General features: G+C 49.5%; 5 protein-coding genes and 1 non-coding gene across 6 annotated transcripts; 2 read left to right on the top strand and 4 right to left on the bottom strand.

The window, feature by feature from the left end:
• Positions 1–2,383: 2,383 nt before the first annotated feature.
• B0H65DRAFT_589337 (uncharacterized protein) lies at positions 2,384–4,352 on the bottom strand (the record flags this gene model as incomplete). The annotated part of the gene is made up of 2 exons (XM_062831029.1): positions 2,738–4,352; positions 2,384–2,542 (listed from the first exon to the last, which is right to left on the bottom strand). Exons 1-2 carry the CDS (start codon positions 4,151–4,153, stop codon positions 2,384–2,386), a joined length of 1,575 nt encoding a protein of 524 aa, XP_062680023.1. The 5' UTR covers positions 4,154–4,352.
• Positions 4,353–5,314: 962 nt separating this feature from the next.
• B0H65DRAFT_214415 (S-adenosyl-L-methionine-dependent methyltransferase) lies at positions 5,315–6,530 on the top strand. Its single transcript, XM_062821975.1, has one exon. The coding sequence runs from the start codon at positions 5,531–5,533 to the stop codon at positions 6,458–6,460; it is 930 nt and encodes a 309-aa protein (XP_062680022.1). The 5' UTR covers positions 5,315–5,530; the 3' UTR covers positions 6,461–6,530.
• A 355-nt stretch (positions 6,531–6,885) lies between these two features.
• B0H65DRAFT_t275 lies at positions 6,886–6,957 on the bottom strand. The gene has a single exon. It is a non-coding gene; the product is annotated as a tRNA-Arg (tRNA).
• A 1,395-nt stretch (positions 6,958–8,352) lies between these two features.
• Positions 8,353–9,552, top strand: B0H65DRAFT_428183 (beta-lactamase-like protein; the record flags this gene model as incomplete). Its single annotated transcript, XM_062824743.1, has 1 exon — positions 8,353–9,552. One exon carries the CDS (start codon positions 8,353–8,355, stop codon positions 9,550–9,552), a length of 1,200 nt encoding a protein of 399 aa, XP_062680021.1.
• Positions 9,553–9,740: 188 nt separating this feature from the next.
• Positions 9,741–11,550, bottom strand: B0H65DRAFT_214433 (concanavalin A-like lectin/glucanase). Its single transcript, XM_062821976.1, has 2 exons — positions 10,366–11,550; positions 9,741–10,089 (listed from the first exon to the last, which is right to left on the bottom strand). The coding sequence occupies exons 1-2, from the start codon at positions 11,465–11,467 to the stop codon at positions 9,929–9,931; spliced, it is 1,263 nt and encodes a 420-aa protein (XP_062680020.1). The 5' UTR covers positions 11,468–11,550; the 3' UTR covers positions 9,741–9,928.
• Positions 11,551–12,489: 939 nt separating this feature from the next.
• B0H65DRAFT_428940 (uncharacterized protein) lies at positions 12,490–14,387 on the bottom strand (the record flags this gene model as incomplete). Its single annotated transcript, XM_062824792.1, has 2 exons — positions 12,490–13,916; positions 13,973–14,387. The coding sequence occupies 2 exons, from the start codon at positions 14,385–14,387 to the stop codon at positions 12,490–12,492; spliced, it is 1,842 nt and encodes a 613-aa protein (XP_062680019.1).
• Between the last annotated feature and the right edge of the window lie 1,264 nt (positions 14,388–15,651).

The following is a 15,651-nucleotide window of genomic DNA, read 5'->3' as shown; positions in this document are numbered from 1 at the left end:
TGAGTGGCGTTTGGTAGAGAAAAAAAGACAAAAATTCCAAGCCCTTTTATATATTATAAGGTCTTAATTCGTTTGAGTTATTTTAGAAAGCATTTTGGATAGCGGTGTCTGAAGACAATAATGGCGGTGCGAAAAGACTTTCTCTAAAATATAGAAAATAACGGTTTTACCCCTCTTCCACTATTAGTCTTTAATAACGAACTTTAAAAAGATTATAACGAAACTATTTCGAAATTAATAGAATTTATTATTTAAAGTAAAATATTTATCCATTTTATACTTAAATACTTTACCCTACTAAGTATACTACTAGCTGCCCTTATTATTAAGTTTATAACCGACTTATTAGAGTTTATTTCTTTCCCAACCTTTAAATTATAAGAAGCCGCGTTTAACGCTAGGAGATTCGCTCAATTAATAGGATAATAGTAAGGTAAGATAGTTATAAAAGTAGAAATTAATTACTTAATTTCAAAGAGTAGTAGGCTAGATTCTATTCAATATTAAGACTTTTCCCTAATTTTAAAAATTTACTACGATTTCAAATATTACAATTTGGGTGATTTTTTTAAGTAAATAGAGGAAATATATTTCGATAATTATAAAGAAATAAGTTTATAAGCTAAAATAGATAAGGATATCCCCCGTACTAAAGGTCTTCAAATCATCGATTGTATATAAGTATATATATATAAGTTTAATAAATATAATTAATTATTAAAAGTAAAGATTCGCTTCATAATTAAAGGAAATTAGTAGTATAATTATAGTAAGGAGACGTATACTTCTACGTTAACTAATCGTTTATGTTGATTAATTATTACGTATACCATTAAATTCAATTTCGAATTTATTTAATATAATATAATAAATACTTTTATTAATACCTACTTCGATAAAGAGATTTATATATATATACCCCCTAATTATTAAAAGTACACTATTATCTTTAAATTCTTTAAAGCCCTTTATAATTTCCGATATACTTTTTTATTGTAGTAGCGAGAATTTAACGGTACTTTCGAAAATTTAGGGTTTAAACCGTTATTCGAAGACTTATATATCCTTAAATATAATAGAGTCTTAATCTTCTATTACGTCGATAATATTATCTTCGCTTCCAATAAATTATAATATAATAAATTACTTAGATTACAAAAGAATTAGAAGAAAAATATAAATTTATTAGCGGTAAAGACTTTTAATAGTTCTTGGGTATTAATATTCTTCGAAATCGAGAGGTAGGCTATATTTAACTATTTTAATAGGAATATATTTATAAAATTACTAGATTAATTAAGAATCCCTATACTTTCGCCTTTATTCTAATAAATAATAAAGAATTTATATTCTATAATAGCGTAGCTTCTTTAAATAGAATTTATAAATATTAGGTCGTTATTAGCTTTATAATATATATTATTATAATTACCCGGCCTAATATTGCTTTCGCCGCTAGCCGATTAGTTCGCTATAATTATAATCCTAGTCTTTAATATCGTAAAGTTATTAATAAAGTTTTATATTACTTTTAATACTACTTTAATTTCTCCTTCTATTATAATACGTTTACGAAGTTCGAAATCGCTTTAAATACATTATACGCCGATAATTCTTTGGATCGAAAGAGTTCGTATAGGTTTACAATAAAGTTCTTTAGTAGTTTAGTTTATTAGGGTGCTATTAAATAAAAGACGGTATCGATATTAATAATAGAAGTAGAGTTCCTTTCTATTTTAAACATAGTAAAGGAAATTATTATTATTATATATTTATATAGGGAGATTAATATTCCCCTTAATAAGGATATCCCTATTATCGGTTATAATAATACTTAAATAATACGAATACTTACTATCGAAGTTATAAAATTAATAATTAACCTTAAATATATCGATATTTATCGTTATTAGTTAAGGTAAGAAATTATAGAGGGAAGGATTCAAATTAAATATTTGGAAATAAAAAGGATACTAACTAACGGTTTAACGAAGGTTCTAAGATAATTAGAGTATAAAAAGTTCTAGGAATTAATAGGAATAGCGAATATACTAGTTCGTAAGGAGATGAAAATAAATAAAAAGGTTACAGATAATATATTAGAGGATATTTATAGTTTAGTTAGAGTAATCAACGTACTAAAAGAAACATTTTATAAATAGCTTCACTTTTACTGTATTTTAGGAAGGTCTACAAATAAGGTAGTGTATTAGAATAGAGGATAGATTTCTAGGATTCTAGCTAAACTCTATATAGGTTAGCTACCTAGCCCCCTAATATTACCTAATTTCTGGGCATATTTGGGTTACCCTAGTACCCCCCATACCTTCTAGGCGAGTCAGATACACACACTCTTCAATCAATCAATTCTATATTGTTATATCTAACAAAAGTCGCTGTCGCAATTGAACTTGGAGCTGCAAGTGCCGGTGGAGACTGCTGGTGGAGAGTGCCGGTGGAGACTGCTGGTGGAGAGTGCCGGTGGAGACTGCTGGTGGAGAGTGCCGGTGGAGAACGCGGTTCGCGTGCAGGGATCAGGATACTAGTTTTAGCCTTGCGGCAGGCAGCGGAGAAGGGTTAGGGTTGAATCGGCAGGTCGCCGATGCTCTTGTTTGAACCTCATTGTCATTTCAGATTCTCTCCCAGTCCGTTTCAAGTGAGGAATAGTACAGCATAGATCACGCGAATAGCTGTCATCACCGTCCGATTGGAACAAGGAATCTAGCGCACTGCCTACCTCTCCAGTGTCATCAAGCTCCAGGGCGGATAGTTCCTCTGCGAGCGACGAATCCCGGTCTTCCTCCTCCTCTTCATCTTGTTGCTCATCTGCCATCGACTTACCTCTTTCTTCCACTTGGTTTACGCTGGAAATGGCTTTCCTTAGGTGCTTAAGTGGGATCTTAGGAGGGTTCTCAGGAGGCGGTCTCTCCCCGACCTTCAACATAACCCCATCAACAACCATCTTCCCATCCCAGTCTCTCACGAACCTCTCCATCTCTTCCTCACTATGCAGACTCACCCACCCATGTGTCTTCAGCGGCCCCGACCTAGCCGGGGGACAGACCGCTACGGCCTTTGGTTCCCCAAAGTTCCTGGTTACGAAGTTGAACAGCCGTGCTGGTCTGCTTAGGGACTCCGGCAGATGCGCCGTTCCGTCCCTGTTATCTGTTGGCACCGGTACAACTTTCACTGTCCAAGGAAACTTATTTCCCGGCCTTGGCACCCATTCCCACAGCTGCCTATTCCCATGCTCCTCCCACGTGAACCTTTTGACCACCAAAACTCCTGCCTCTGGCGCCCTCGCCAGAAGCGCAAGCATCGTTCCCAGCGTGCGCACAGCGTCCATACCAGCCGAGTGGTGCCTCGCTCGGGGTTGTATCCCATGGTTACGCCGGAAGTTGAGAGCCAACATCGTATCTCGCAACGAGATCTTGAGGTGCGTCTTGTGCGCTTCCTTTTTATCTTCCCATCTCGCATCCGCAAGACCGGTGTGCGAAATATCGCACCAGTGCGTGACATAGTCTCCCAACAAAGGGAAAACGGAGCTGATAGCGCGGTGTTCAAGCTCCATGTCGAACCCGACGAGGATGATAGGGGCTGTGGGGTTGTCAAGGCGGATGGACTGGAATACTGAGACAACGGTGGACTGGAGGTGGGTGATGGGGTGGTGGACCACCTCGCCGTAGTGGAAATGCTCGTAAGACCGGGCACGCTCACGGCCAAGAATGGCAAAGCAGTGAGATTGCAGACGGTAGTGAGAGGCGATGGTGTCGAGGTCGATTTGGCCTTGGTGGTAGTCTAGGAAGGGCCATGGCCATGAGCCATCCTTTGACGCCGTGGAGAGGGAGAAGACCGGTGGCAGGACGGAGATGCCGACTGAGGTGACACCCTGCGCTATCCCCTCGATGCCCTCCACATCAATGCCAATGCAGTAAGAGTGAGGCACCAGGGAGCGCAGATGATCAAGGCTGGTGATCTTCTCGGTGGATGACAAGCCTGGAGGTTCTGCCGGACTATCAAGACATGCCGTGGAAGACGGCGTGCAAGACTCGAACAATGGCGCACGGTGTGGTGTGCATGTGCGAGGTGGCGCTTGTGCACGGGATTGGGGGCCGGCGTCTAATTCGGAAAGGGAAAGCGAATCAAGTGACATTTGTGGGTGTTGATTGTGCCGCTAACGGTGGTCGGACTCGGGATGCTATTCGACTGGTGATGGTTTATCGATTCTATCAGACGGCAGAGTGAGCTGATGGGACGTTGTTGATGGTGTTGGCGGGACGTTGTGAAGTGACAGCTCAGCCAAACATGTGAAAATAATGAAGAGGGAATGTGAATGGGTTGGGTGAAGATGAAGATTAGGTTGAACAGTTAGTCACGCGGCCCGTACAAATATTGGAACTCTGCAGTCAGTGCCGCCCTACTACATCAGCCCTATTCTGTACAGCGCCCTTAACACCGCTGCTACTAGGGCCCACTGCGCTAGTGGCCCGATCCTGCCGTTTTAAGCGTGCTGCACTAACAATTTCGGACTCCACCCCATGGCCTACATTTCTCCAACACTTCGGATTCGAACCAAACACCAACTCGACATCCACGTCGCTGCAGCTTCCTACTAGCTCCCAACACACGGCATTTACCTGACTGGACATATTCTGTGAGTCTGTCGGCCGCACCAAGGGAAGACGACATGCATCTCGCAATGTGGCCTCAAAAACAATCCGAGATATCACCAGACCGAAGCTGTGCCTTCCGAAGCCTGATAACACCTACGGCAAAGCGGGCAAAGCGGGCAAAGCGGGCAAAGCCAGTTGTTCTTTTTCAATATTTCTGACCAACAAAGGAGAGGTGGACTGAGCACTGGGTCATCTGCATGTGGCAGACCCTTCACCATCCACATCGTCCCGTATCAAGACCTCACAATGTGACCGATTCACAAACCGCATATCTCATGAGCGGCATGGCAAACCCTCCACCACCCACCGCCATCTTTTTCTCAACGTTTTTGCTTTCCAGCCGAGACACTGTTTCTGGAACCCATCCATTCAGGTCATCACAAGTCCTGATAACATGCCTAAGCATGCCCGCGGCCCGAGACTAATCGGCCGTCAACGGTTGCACTACTGCTCCAGAGGTGCCGCGGCCCGGGACATTTGTTTCTCGCTTCTTTTGCGGCTGCATTGCAACCTCCGTTGGAAGCCACGAAGCCTCGCTATTGATGTCACGATGTTACCATGTAGACCGGACAGTGCGGACGCTATGCTACCTTGATGTTTGGTGATCACTGGAAGGGTAGGTATCGGGTGGAGGGTCGTTGGGTTGTCTCAAAGCTCGGACTCGTGCATGCCATGTGGAAGACAGTGCCTCAACCAGTTTTTGATGTTTACCGACGACCTGCCTTTGTTTGCGAGGGGCAACCTATATCTACTGTCCTCAGCCAGGGTCTCTTCCTCCGAGATCAAGTGCCTCTCCACTTCCCTGTCATTGTCATCACCAAGTACCGAGACTGATTTTATCCTGGACCACCGCCAACATGCCTCTCCCATCAAAGTCAAGCGACTTGATCCTCGTCCATCATAACCCGATTAAGGACTCGGATACTCAACTCACAGCCGACTCCCTCCGCCGGCTCAGCACCGTCTCGGCAGACTCAGACTATGAACTCATCCACTTTGGCGAAACCCAGGCAGAAGCAGAAGACGCCGTCTCCGACGATGACAATGCCTCCACAGCATCAGACAACTCCCACATCTCTCTGACTCCCGCCTTCTACCACCATCATATCTCCCCTTACGGCCGCCGCTACCACGGTTTCCAGTCTTCCTGCGGCTACATCCTTCCTAACGATCCTCCCGAACAGGATCGGGAAGACTTTCTCCACCTTGTGTCATTGGGCCTCACCTACCGCCGCCACTTTCTGTCCCCCATTGGCGACAACCTCAACAAGATTCTGGATCTCGGCTGCGGAACAGGCAAATGGACAGTGGAAGTCGCCGACAAGTTCCCGTTTGCAAAGGTGGTGGGGGTGGATTTGAGCCCGATTCAACCGGTGATGAGTCCGGAGAATGTGGAGTGGTGGGTCGATGATGTCGAGGATGAGGAGGAAAACTTCTTTGAGACAGAGGGGAATGATTACGACTTTGTACATGCCAGATACCTACTTCCCATGATAGTCGATCCGGCCGGACTGATAGGGAAATGCTTCGATCACCTAAAGCCAGGCGGCTGGATCGAAACACAGGACCTCCACCCTCGCATCAACTCTGACGACAATTCCATTCCCGCGAAGGAGACCTATCCGCCCGGGCAGTTCATGGACTTGGCAAACATAGCTTGGGCCCAAGCAGGCACCGACTACCGCATCACTCCCCAGATAGGAGAGATGATGAAAGAGGCCGGCTTCGTCAACGTGACATGTAGGCAGTTCAAGGTACCGCTGGGTCCATGGCCCAGGGATGAGTAAGGCCCCCTTTCCAACTTCATCCCCCGAAAGTCCACAGAAATCGGAAAAAGAAAGATTGCAGCTGACAGAATACGTGACAGGAGGATGAAGAATCTTGGAAATCTGATGAGGGCAGCGACGGAGGGGTTGGTACCCGCTATTATGGCGACTTCATCGATGAGGAAGTGTTTCGATGAGGAGGAAGTGAAAGAGCTACAAGACGGTTGTAAGAAGGCGATGAGCGATACCAAGATTCACGGGTATATGTGGATGTATTTCTGGTGTGGGCAGAAACCCCTGGTTGAGGAACAGACGGTGCCGATATGAAGGTCGAATACATGAAAGGATGGGGACGTTGAAGGCAAAGCAGACGGAAGACACATCGAGATTGAAGACCAGGGGACAAAAAGAGAGGAGGACATGAATGAGAAAACATCAAAAAGAATCGATCCACCCAGGGGTCGAACCTGGAACCTCCTGATTCGTAGTCAGACGCTCTGCCATTGAGCCAGCGGACCTTGATTGAGAGCAAGGTCGAAAACTAGTCCCTATGACGGCGAATGTGCACCCGCCGCAAAAGTTTTCAATGTCAGTTATCGGATGATGTTCGGCCGAACTTGGCGAGCACGTGGCGGGGTAAACAGGGATCTGTAAATCAGCGAGATCCATGACCCCACCTTGAGATCTCGACCCCTATCGGACGACATCTTCCATTGCCAGCTCGGAATCGGATGCTTAACGACGACCACGGAAGACAATACGAACTAACTCAAAGCCATGAATGAAGCGGTTGAACAACACCAGATCGGCCTCACCGACCACCGTTAGCGAGTGAAGAGAAGACCCCCGGGCGGGCCTCCACGGAACGCACACTACACATGAAGTGACCATGTGCACCAGAGGTAAGCGAGTGATCTTCATGGATCTACGGTCGTCGACAACCGAGGCAATTGAAGCGAAGCCAGTTTGATGAGAACGTAGCCGATGATAAGCGTCACGGTGTCAGGGAATACCTTTTACGCGTTCGCCAATGGCATCACACTTACAGTTACAGCGGACGCTGTCATTGTCCCCGTTCCAGTACGCATCTCGTACGAAGATGGACTGGACCCGACGCTGGAAACGCAAGATAAATTTTTTGATTTTGGCTGGAGCCGTGGATCCGTTACCGTCATCACCACGTTGTCCGCCGCGAATGCCCTATCGAGTTTCGCTGCAACCTGACGGGCATGCACCCCGGCCTTTATCGGCTGTCGTGTTACCCAACCCTGGATCTAGACTGGGCGGCGGCTTGCACAGCATCACCACCGGGGCAGCGACCGAAAACCTACCGGTAACTGGATATCATGTTCTCGAGCGTTCCCGCGCGCCCGGGTCGCCGTTCAAAGACGTTCCTGACATGGGCCGTTGGTCGTTGAAAATGGGTTTTGATAACACCGAACGAATTTCGGGTTCCGAGTTTTGAAGCTCGGAATGGCTCACGCGGAGACCGCGAAACAGAAACAACCTGACAACCTGACAACCCGACAGTGAACGGTGAGGAAGCCAGCTGAGACGTTCCAGGATGCAATGTCTCGAAAGAGTCGACGGTGCCTCGGCGTCACTTGGGTGAGCCAATGAATGGACAGCATAATCGATGGACGCCGATCCTAGACCACGCCAGCTTGGAATCCGGGGGAGGATATCCGGTTATGATCAACGCTTCCCCATGGGGATCTCCGCACCGCCTCCAGTCCTCATCTTGGACCGGTTGATCCCTCAACCCCTCACGGACTGGACACATCGGTCACTCAGGCAGCTCGGATATAATATAAACAACTGGACCCCCCTCATGCCCCTTCTCGAACCAAAGCAACAACCTCACCACCAAGCATCACAAACAACCGCAGACAACCCAAAGGGAACTCACCAACATGGCTCCCACTCCAGATCTCAACGTTCCCCCCTCTCCCTCCACCGTCTCGGTGTCCATCATCAACTCAACCGGCACCCTCCACGGCGTGCCCGCCAAATCCTTCTTCTCCCCTCCCCAGCATGGATACGACTGGATGGCAGCCCCCATGTTCGCCTTCCTCATCCAGCACCCTACCACCGGCCGCTCTCTCCTCTTCGACCTCGGCATGCGCAAAGACATCGAGAATATGCCTCCCAAGTTGCTTCACCACTTTGACGAACTCGGGTGGACTTTGTCAGCGGAGAAGAACGTTGCCGATATTTTGAAGGAAAACAACTTTGATGTGTCGAAAGTGGAAGCGGTGGTGTGGTCTCATTACCATTTCGATCACATTGGCGATATCACCACCATCGGGCCGCAGGCGGCCTTGATTGTCGGACCGGGGTTCAAGAAGGGGTTGATGCCAGGGTACCCAGCCAACCCGGATTCTCCGATTCTAGAATCGGATTACAAGGATCGGGAGTTGATCGAAGTGGACTTCACCTCGGCCGCGCAAGACGGCAAAGACTGGAAACGCCTGCAAATCGGCCGTTTCCCAGCAGTGGACTACTTCGGCGACGGCTCTTTCTACCTCCTCGACGCCCCCGGCCACGCCATCGGACACATGTGCGGTCTCGCACGGGTGACCTCCCAGCAAACAGACGGATACGACAGCTTCATCTGCCTAGGCGGCGACGCCGTTCACCACGTCGGCGAGATCCGACCCTCAAAATTCAAGCCTTTGCCCGAGGAAATCTCTCCCAACCCGTTCCTCCCTGTCTCGGCCGGTTGCGACAGCAAATGCCCCGGCGCGGCGCTCCAGAAGCTGCTTCCTAACCCCGAGCTACCGACCAAGAGCTTTTACGAAGCCGCGAGGGGAGAGCCCTGGCATCATGATGTGGAGCAGACGATCGATACGGCGGGCAAGTTGCAGGAACCTGACGCGCTGGATAATGTGTTTGTGGCGATTGCGCATGACGAGTCGTTGTTGGACGTGGTGGATTTCTACCCGAAGACGATGAATGAGTTTGTGAAGAAGGGGTGGGTACAGAAGGGCCATTGGAGGTTCCTTCGGGACTTTAGGGATAGTTTGACGAGCAAGGAAGAGAGGGGGGGTGTTGAGACGGTGGAGTGGCCGCATAATAGGACTTGGGGACGCGTTGAGAAGAAATCGGCTTAGATATTGTCGTAACAATTTTGTGTGTAGTACTGGAGCATAGATGTTAGTGTCCTATACCCCTCACCCTTTCGTTCGTGGATCCAGACGAAGTGCATTCCACACATCAACATCAGGCTCAACGACATACTCAACTAACAAAGACTCAATTTGGTATTAACTGCCAAGGAGAAATAGACTCCGTCCCCCTTTTGACTCAGACAAGAAAGACGCATAGATGTAGCTATCAAACCCTCAATTTTACCGATAAAACACCTCCAGTCGTTTCCATGCCAGAAGAAGCATTTACAGGCCATCTCCCCTTATAGCGGAAGCACAGTCTTTCCAGATTCCTGTACCACCCATTACCGGACTATACGTTCGCACGCCTAGGATTGCCCTACAGACACTGCGAATAATAATCATTCTGATACCGACACGCACTCCCGCTTGCGCAAGTCTTGCACCCATTCCAGTTCTTTCCGTTGCACTGGCCGTACTTGGCGGTTGTGCAGCTGCTTGGAGGGTTGGCGGGCGGGTTATTGGCGGGTGGGTTACCCCCTACATACTTGTTAACATCAAGACTAGAACAAACACCACTCCTGTATAGAAGGGGGAAACGGGGACAGGATGACGGTTAGAAGGAGAAGATGACGAATGGGTCGGAGAAGGGAAGGAGGTAGCGGAGGAGGACGGAGCGGAGGCTGAGTAAGGTAAGCTGGGTGATGAGGTTGAGGAAAGAGAGGACAGTGGGAACAAGGACGGGGTGAGCCGTGAGACGACCTAGGAAAAGGATACGGCTGTGTTGTGAACTGAGCGGGACGTGGAAAAACCTACCGTTTGGATTGCTAATAAGCACCGGAGTCCCCAGTTTCGTCGTTTCGTCGATACTGCAAATATTGGCACAACCATTTTTGTTTCCCGGTCCAGTCACAGGTCCAGCTGCCTCCGTACTATTATAAACCATCTCAATCCACTGCACCTGCATCTCCGCCTTTCCCCCCTGCCCCATAACGCCCGACCAGCTGCCCCCATCGCTCCAGACATTGAACATCACCTGGCTCGGATCCCTCGGTGCCTGGAAGCTTATCTTGGTAGCCTCCACGCCGTTCACAAACCATGTTGATTGCCCAGGCGTCCAATCCATCCTATAAACTGCCCAGTCGCTCCACTTCTTCCCACTTGGCATGGACGCGTTCCTCGTCGCCTCTTTGATGTCACTAGTGCTATTCCAAGATGGTTGATTGGTATACTGGACATAACTAGGCGGATCCTGCGTGCGAATCTCCAGATCGGCTTCCTGAACCAAGATGACTTGTTGAGGCTGAGGAGGAGGCCGGTAGGTGAACATGGCTGTTACTGCGCCCGGAGAGCCGCGGGTGCGGGCGAGCATGCGCAGGGAGAGAAATTGGTAGGATGTGAGCATGGATTCGAACTCGGCAGAACTTTGGAAGCCAGAGCCATTGCCAGAGGGCGTGGAAGGGCCGCCGAAGGAGTGCCGAACTGTTCGCATCACCAAGTATGTTTGCCCATTAGCGTTCGAATCAGAAGAGCGCTCGATGTAGATGTTGTTGAACGAGTTGACCATTGGCACTGTGGCGTCGTTGACGTCGGTGTTGTTTAAGCGCATTAGTTCGGTATTATTCCAGGTCTGGATGCCCCAGTTGTCTTTCCATTGGTTCGAATCGAAGTAAGAAGAAGTCGGAGGGGCGGCAGCGTTTCCCTCAAATGTGGAAATTGGGTTTGGCGTTTTGGCGTATTGTTGGAGGTTGCGAAAGTCAAAGAACTTGTGTCGGCGAAAGTAGTTTGTGGAGGTGGCGTTGGTTCTGTAGCAGTGGCAGTTGGCGTCGGTGGTTAATGGGTAAGCTGCTGAGGTGAGGTTAGTGAGATAGCCGGTCATGACCAAAAGGCCCCAAGGCCATGTAGTTGTGGTCACCATGGCTGGATTTGGTTGATGAAAGAAAGAAAAGGCTTGGCAGTGCAATGGTCCAGACTCCTCAGGTTGGCGATAACGGGGGATGCGAGAGAAAGAAATATCTGGAGACGGACTGGGGCTCAACTAGGCAAACGGGATCATCAGTTACCACACTGGCGGCCATGCATCATTACGGTTCCGAACATTCCAGATCAGGTCGTCGAAATTGCCAGGTTTGGACACATAATTTGGGCCAACATCTTGAACAGTGACAAAAGCAGTCAAAGGAAGCACTCGCCCCAAAAGTTGGTTGTGTAAGGAAAGGGAGGCAACAAATAATGGGGAGGGAAATCAAAGGAAAATTACAATGACACACAAGGGCAACGGTCCAACAGATCCAACCTTCGGCAGTCGTTTGGTGACACGGGCTGCTGGGACGGCAGAAATTCTCATTTGCTCGGGACTCGGAGAGCATATCGACAGTTGTGCCTGTTTGCGTGTACATCCAGATTAAATATTTAACCGTACGGGTTATATGCTCAGGCATATGTTATATCCTCAGGCATATGGACTGGGGTGTATAAGCCGGGGGAATGACAGCAAGTCAACGGGAATGAGGTTCGAGAGCAAGGAGCTTGCGCAATCCAAGGTCGATATATTGGGGTATCAAGTTTTGTATGGAATACAACAAAGCCAATCTGAAATGGATCGTTACATTGGCGTGGTTGGCCCAGGCAGCCCTTGCCGTCCTCTTCGTCTCCACCACTCACCAGAAGATATGAGATGAAGAGGTAACAGCCGAAAAGTGAAGAACGGCTGCGAGGCAATGCCATGTCTGCCGAACGGGTTGATGCGGTGATGAGATATTGACTCAGACCCCGATGCTGCTCTGTACAGACAATCACCTGTCTTCGTCTGGTGAGAAGTTGGATGATAACTAATGTCCTCGCCGTATCATACGGCTCTCCCCTTCGGTATTCCGATTCCTGACAGGGTTATCTGACAATGCCGAAATGCGACGGGCTACCATCCCAGCCACAGCATACTCAAAACAGATACTCATCCCATCGATCTTCATGGTACGCATAGAAAAGCTCATCGAAGCTATGCCCATGGTCCTCTCCCAACCGTTGCATGAATGCCGCAAATGTAGGAGGCCTCCGTGCTTCGCGTTCCGGATCTTCTTCCTCGTCGCCGGAAAAGTAGTATTCGGACGCTTCATCCTCTTCTTCAAGCTCAAGTTCGGTCTCTTCTTCAAAGCCTCCATCGCCCACTTCGGGTATCATGTCCCCTCCGTCCTCGTCTTCAAAGTCACCCTCGTCCAGGGGTTCAACATCATCCTCATCCTGATAGGAAGGGAACAAGTCGAACGTCCGAAAGGTGATGCCTGCTCTCAAACAGCGCAGCCTTGTTTCCTCGACTTCTCTGTTGAAACGTCTGTGGAACCTGCTTTTTGCAGGCCACGAGTGAATGGCCAACGATATGCTCGATAGCTTCGGTGACTGGGTAGCGCAGAGGCAGGCTACGCCGTGCAGTATCATGTCGAGGTTGGCGAGATAGCTTTGCTTCCAGTCTTTAGCAGTTCCCCACTCGCACACCAAGGTGAAGTCACGCAGTGATGGCGGAAGCAGCTGACATAGCCTCTCACCGTCATCTTCCTCGAGAATCCCCAGGGTGCCGAAAACGCCTCGGTAGTCGAGGGTAAGGCTCTCAAGCCGTCCAAGATGTGGGATACACTTGAGTCGGTGATTCTCTGGTTTCCTCGGACGCTCTCTCCCGCGCGTAAGATAATGGCCCTCCGATAAAGCAACCAACTCGAGGCTGCGCAGCGAATCCGATAGACCGGTCAGGGCAACATCAAGGGTTTTCCCCTCGGGCAACAAGTCCCTGTCATCGTCCGTGGTGCTCTCTTCGAAATGGACAAGTAGATCCTGTAGGTTGGTACATGCCAGACATAGCGCAACCAGCCTCGGCTCATGGATGCGGCTGCCGTATAGACGAAGCTGTTGGATCTGGGGAAGTGGAGGTATCGTTATGTCTTCGTAGAAGAGGTTCGACGCCGAGGAACAACAAAGCTCGAGGGTTTTGAGATTCTTGAGATCAGGTAAGCAAGCAATGGTATAGTGCGAGAGCAGCTGAGGGAAACTTGCGTCTCGACTCGGCTGTTCGTCTCTATGGCAGTAGATGCGCAGAGAAGATAGGTTGCGCATCTGGTGAAAGGGAAAGTACCGCGCGACGAAGGTCTGTCGATGGTTGACGGGTTCGGGGGAGTTCATATAGCTCAATATAGTGGCGCGGAAGGCTGGGAGTAATACGTCGTTGGCGGTGGGGTCTTGGAGTTCCTGGTTGGGTAAGGGGTGGTCGGGAAAAGCAAAGAGAAGGTCTCTTAGGTTGGGGGCGTGCCAAGTGATGATCATGAGGAGCTCCAAGCCGATGGAAGCGGGACTGGCGCCGGGTTGGCCCTGCCATCTCACTGGCGGCGGTTAGAAGGTGAACAAAGACCCAAGCACCGGGATCCAGATATCCTACCTCCAGTTTGTCTTGACCATTCTCGATGTATCCCCATGATCATGCTAGTGCCAGTGATATTGGCCATGCATGTGATATGGCGAATCCAAGGCTTGATCTCCGGATGCTTGATCATACGCAGATACAGTGAGACGAGTGCCCTTTCGTTGTAAATGAGGATATTCCGCCAGAGAAGCGGTCTGGCGACGGCGAGCATGCGATGGGAGGTCTGGGCGAAGGTAAGCAGCTCACGGTGGGCGAGATGCCATGCCGCACGCTGGTCCTCTGCTTCTTGACTGGCCCATGTTCCGACGGGACGAAGGGCGAAGCGGGTGGTCAATGGAGGTTGCGGGACGAGCGCTTCGGCTATGGGCTGTAGCAGTTCGTTCGGTAGGCGCTCGAGGGAGGCCGTGAAGTTTTGCGCGGGCGCGGCCATGGTCGTTCGGGTCTCGTGTGTATCGAAGCCGGAAGCTGTCGAGGAAGGAGATACTAGAGTATCGCTCGATGGAGGATGGGATGAACGAGTGGTTCGGACCACAGATCGATCGGATGTTGCGAAGGGGTAGCTAGCGTTAAGCTTAACGAGAGACGGAGACCGGGCTGATGGCGGCGGCGGTGCTAACAAGTGGAATTGGGGAGAATGATATGTGGAAGTCGGAATCGGAGCCGCATCCTGTCAGTTCTTTCTGATGTGCAATTGCGAGGTTGAACTCGACAAAGAGGGAGAAACGAAAACCGGACTCGAGGTCGACAAGAGGCAGGAGGTACTTGAGAAAAGTACACTTGTACCTTCCAGGTTGTACGCGGTCGTACGGACGGACCAGGACCAGCTGATCGTCAAGACCCGGAAGGAGTCATCGGCAACATCAACATCCATGCGACGCCGGGATTTGTCTGCAACCCGGGCAGCCGACGGGCGGAAAGAGCGATGCAATGTGGAGGGTTGGAGCTTTGGAGGGGTTTCGACACGGGGCCGATGACCGATGTGGATACGCGCCGGCGGGAATGGATTGAGACAAGTGTGGATCGATGATGGAGGGGTCGACTCCAGTCTCGGACTTTCTACCGACGGAGAAAGGGGCAAGTGTCGCTCGCTCGTCCTGTTCTTTGCTGCCTGGCCGCGTTTCCTTTTCGTCAACAACCATCCACAATTGGATTGCTTCACTCTTCGAAGTCGTCAACTGTTTACGTAGGCCACACTGCAGTCATCGTCTCCTGCAGTGTAAGACAGGCAGGCAGCATGGACGGCGAACCACCAATCGGCAAGACGCTTGAATCTGACCCCCTCGGTATGTTCCGACCTCGGCGTTAGCATTGTTTAGGACCTCGTTTCGACCTTGTTCTCTTTCCCTTCTCGTTCTGGAAAGAGTGACGAAATGGGAAGCTGCCCAACACCCATATATGGTGTCAGACGGACAAACGAGCAAGAACTGGGCCGACCGGTCACAACCAGGTACACCGCATGTCACATTGTTCCTCTTGGTGTTTGCTGGGCATTGATTGATCCTGTAAATGGACAGATAAATGGATAACGAATCCAGGAAAAGAAGCTCACAACGTCGCCGAACAAAGTTGATGAAAAGACGAAACCCACATCCGTTGCCAAAGGGATCACGGTTCACGGCAGGCCATGCAACCTTCTTTTTTGAATTGCGGGGCGAATCCACTTTGGTGACTTTCTGAACGTCCACCGGTCCCAA

Source organism: Neurospora tetraspora (assembly GCF_033439725.1).
Source record: "Neurospora tetraspora strain CBS 560.94 chromosome Unknown B0H65scaffold_5, whole genome shotgun sequence".
In the NCBI taxonomy this organism is placed as follows: domain Eukaryota; kingdom Fungi; phylum Ascomycota; class Sordariomycetes; order Sordariales; family Sordariaceae; genus Neurospora; species Neurospora tetraspora.
The sequence above is the reverse complement of the archived record's forward strand: the minus strand, read 5'-3'. Positions and strand labels throughout refer to the sequence as shown.

Bases quoted from the DNA above. Each gene is read 5' to 3' on its own strand.
- B0H65DRAFT_214415 (XM_062821975.1), top strand. From the start codon at position 5,531: ATGCCTCTCCCATCAAAGTCAAGCGACTTGATCCTCGTCCATCATAAC.
- B0H65DRAFT_214433 (XM_062821976.1), bottom strand. From the start codon at position 11,467: ATGGTGACCACAACTACATGGCCTTGGGGCCTTTTGGTCATGACCGGC. The intron at 10,090-10,365 runs GTAGGTTTTTCC...ACAAGTATGTAG, and splicing joins GCTTATTAGCAATCCAAACG to GGGGTAACCCACCCGCCAAT.